At 43.5% G+C, this 3134-nt stretch overlaps 1 protein-coding gene across 1 annotated transcript; it reads left to right on the forward strand.

Moving 5' to 3' along the window:
- Positions 1-872: 872 nt before the first annotated feature.
- Positions 873-1808, forward strand: LOC119565166 (olfactory receptor 51G2-like). Its single transcript, XM_037889617.1, has one exon. The coding sequence runs from the start codon at positions 873-875 to the stop codon at positions 1806-1808; it is 936 nt and encodes a 311-aa protein (XP_037745545.1).
- The last annotated feature ends 1326 nt before the right edge of the window (positions 1809-3134 follow it).

A 3134-nucleotide genomic window follows, 5' to 3' on the forward strand; every position in this document is an offset into this window, starting at 1 on the left:
CATTTTCTTGTTAATGTATTTACATGTATTTATACGTATGAAAACAAACATTATTACAAATCAAAATAAAACCCTAAACAAAAATAAAAATGAAAACAATACGTACATATAAAGGTTATCCTATCTGCATCAAACATTTATAACTACCTTGCAGGGGAAGGAGGCAGGGTGGGGATAAAAATAAGTGCTTACAAATATCGGGTGAGCTGTAAAGGGCGGGTTTGTTCTCTTCTAAAAGCTAAATTAGTGGGCAACCATTAACCATATAAGCTTATCAATTGTTTACAATTGTCAGTGTCCTTGCTACAGAATGCTACTATAGCATTCCTGCTTGTTCTGCTGTTTTTATCTTAGCTGTTATCTAAATTTTAACTTTTGCCTAACAATATCAAAGAGCTCGAGAGCTTAACAGGTGTGAAACAGGGACTGGATGTTTATATGGGTAAACAGAAAATCCAGTTACAGTAGTGAGGACTTAACAAAAATCTCTTAGAAGGGCTCTAAGCCTGCCTAATTTATACTACAATATAAGTCTAATTAGTGGGTCTTGCGGAGAAACTCTCCCTGGGAGCAGGTTATCTCACAGCTGCTTATTTCAGGGCTTCTTTCACCTTCTTCTGAATCATGTGGTACTGGGCACTGGATATGAGCCTAGATGGACTCCAGGTCTGATCTAGTCTGGCAATGCCTATGTTCCTATCGATGGTGTAAATCCAAGACCATGCCTTAGCTTATCTTCCTTGAGCTCCTGGGAGTCTGTAGACTTGCACTGAGATCAGAACCATGTCTCATTAAATATCATCTACTCTCATGGTTTTTTTTTTTCTTTCAGGAAGGGTATTTCAAAACTCCTTGGACCTCTCCAGTATATTATGTCAGCTGTCAATGACACCGAATTCAGCTCTGCTCTGCTCCTTCTCACCGGGATACCTGGGCAGGAAGACTTCCATCTCTGGATCTCTATCCTCTTCTGCTTAGTGTATGTTATTTCAATTGTAGGAAATTCAGTCATTCTGTTCATTATGAAAACAGATCCAAGCCTCCATGAGCCCATGTACATTTTCCTTTCCATGTTGGCCATCACAGACCTTGCCTTATCCATATCCACCATGCCTACAACCCTGGGTATATTCTTGTTTAACTCTAGGGAGATCAGTCTGGATGCTTGTTTTGCCCAGCTGTTCTTCATTCACTCACTTTCATTCATTGAATCATCGGTACTCCTGTTGATGGCCTTTGATCGATTCGTTGCTATCTGTAACCCACTGAGATATGCTTCTATCTTAAACCTGCCAAGAATTGGAAAGATGGGACTGGTGTTTGTCCTAAGAGGAGTGACCTTCATCTTCCCACTCCCCTTTCTCCTTAAACAGTTCCGATACTGTCGAGCCAATGTCCTTTCCCATTGCTACTGCCTGCACCAAGAGGTCATGAAGATGGCTTGTTCGGACATCACAGTCAACTACATCTATGGCTTCTTTCTTAACATCTCCGTGGTGGGGTTAGATTCACTGTTCATCTTCCTCTCATATGTGATGATCCTCAAAACAGTGCTGAAAGTCGCGTCCTGCACGGAATGCCTTAGGGCCCTGAACACATGTGTCTCCCACCTCTGTGCTGTCCTGCTCTTCTACACACCACGGATTGGCTTGGCTGTGATACACAGATCTGAGGAGGGCTCTCCTCCATTGCTCAAGGTTCTCCTGGGCTACATCTCTCTATTTGTCCCACCACTTATGAACCCAATTGTGTACAGTGTGAAAAGCAAACAGCTTCGTGTGAGGATAATCAGGGTGTTTGTCAAGTGAAGGGTCAGTTCATCACTTGGCTCCAGGGCCAGTGACATGGGAGATGAAAAACACGGGTCACGACCACCTGTTCTATTCAGGACCTTAAATCTGAGATGACATGATCTACTGAACTCCACTCTGTAAAGGGAGGTTCAGATTGGGTATAATGTCTGGAAGAATGGGAGAGGGGCTGGTGAGGGAGGCTAGCACACTGGGGGAAGGAGACCAAGGCAGGTAGCAGCTTTTACAGTCTGTCTGTGTTCATGGAGAGCCAGTGGACCAGTGTGATGTTTGCTCATAAAGAGCCGTATCCGTGCCTGCTCCAACCTCAGAATTCCTCTTGATAGAGTCAATAAAGAGAAGGGATGTGGATGTTGTTTCCCACTGTACCTGACCTGTCACTGTTCCGTCTCTGGTTAAACATGCATGAGCCATGGAAAAAGCTGAGAAATGTTCTGCAGTTCCAACCTCACCTTTCCTGAGTGCTCTGGGTACCGCGTGATCCAACAGCTGAGTTCAGGGGCTATTCAACTGACACAGTCACCCCCCTTTCCCTCTGCCCTCAGCCAGGTGCATGTGTCAGAGACATGGTTAAAGCAGGAGCCCCAGGAGCAGTCATTTAGGCAGCTCCTCTCCCATTGATGACTGTGCACTGCGCACCTGATGAATTCACCCCCATCTGTCTGTAATACAAAATATATTGAAAGAACAGAATAGGTAATGCTGGTGAGGGAGTTGCACTATATGTGAAAGAAAGTGGACCATCAAATGAAGGAAAAATCCTCAATGAAGCAAACTGTACCATAGAATCTCTATGGGTGGAAATTCCATGCTTAAACAGTGAAGTGGCAAAATTTGCAGATGATGCAAAATTATTCAAGATAGTTAATTCCAAAGCAGACTGCAAAGAGTTTCAAAGGGATCTCACAAAACTTTGCAACAGGGCAAAAAAATGGCAGATGAAATTCAGTGTCTGTGGTAAATGAGGCGGTTGGGTATGGGGGAAGCACCCTTTTATGGCCACCCAGCCAGTCAGGTAGCTATAAATATCCTTCTTAGTTGTGGTATTCTACTTGCCTTGCCTGGAAAGGGTTAAGAAGTCTCACTGAAGTGCTCAGGTAAGAGAAGTGAGTTGGCACCTGGCCAAAAGAACCAATGGGAAGACTAGAAACTTTTAAAATTGAAAAAAAAAACCTTCCCCTCTGTGTCTGTGCTGTTGTTCTCTCAGCTGGAGAGACAGAGCAGCAGGTATGCTGTAAGAAGCTTGGGTGAGGTATAAAAATTCATCATTTATACCCGGAATTGCTCATTTGGAACTACAGATATATCAATAGGACAGAAAAT

The sequence above is a fragment of the Chelonia mydas genome, chromosome 1, assembly GCF_015237465.2.
Source record: "Chelonia mydas isolate rCheMyd1 chromosome 1, rCheMyd1.pri.v2, whole genome shotgun sequence".
Lineage (NCBI taxonomy): Eukaryota > Metazoa > Chordata > Testudines > Cheloniidae > Chelonia > Chelonia mydas.

Excerpts from the sequence above, each read along its gene's own strand:
- LOC119565166 (XM_037889617.1), top strand. The coding sequence starts at position 873 with ATGTCAGCTGTCAATGACACCGAATTCAGCTCTGCTCTGCTCCTTCTC.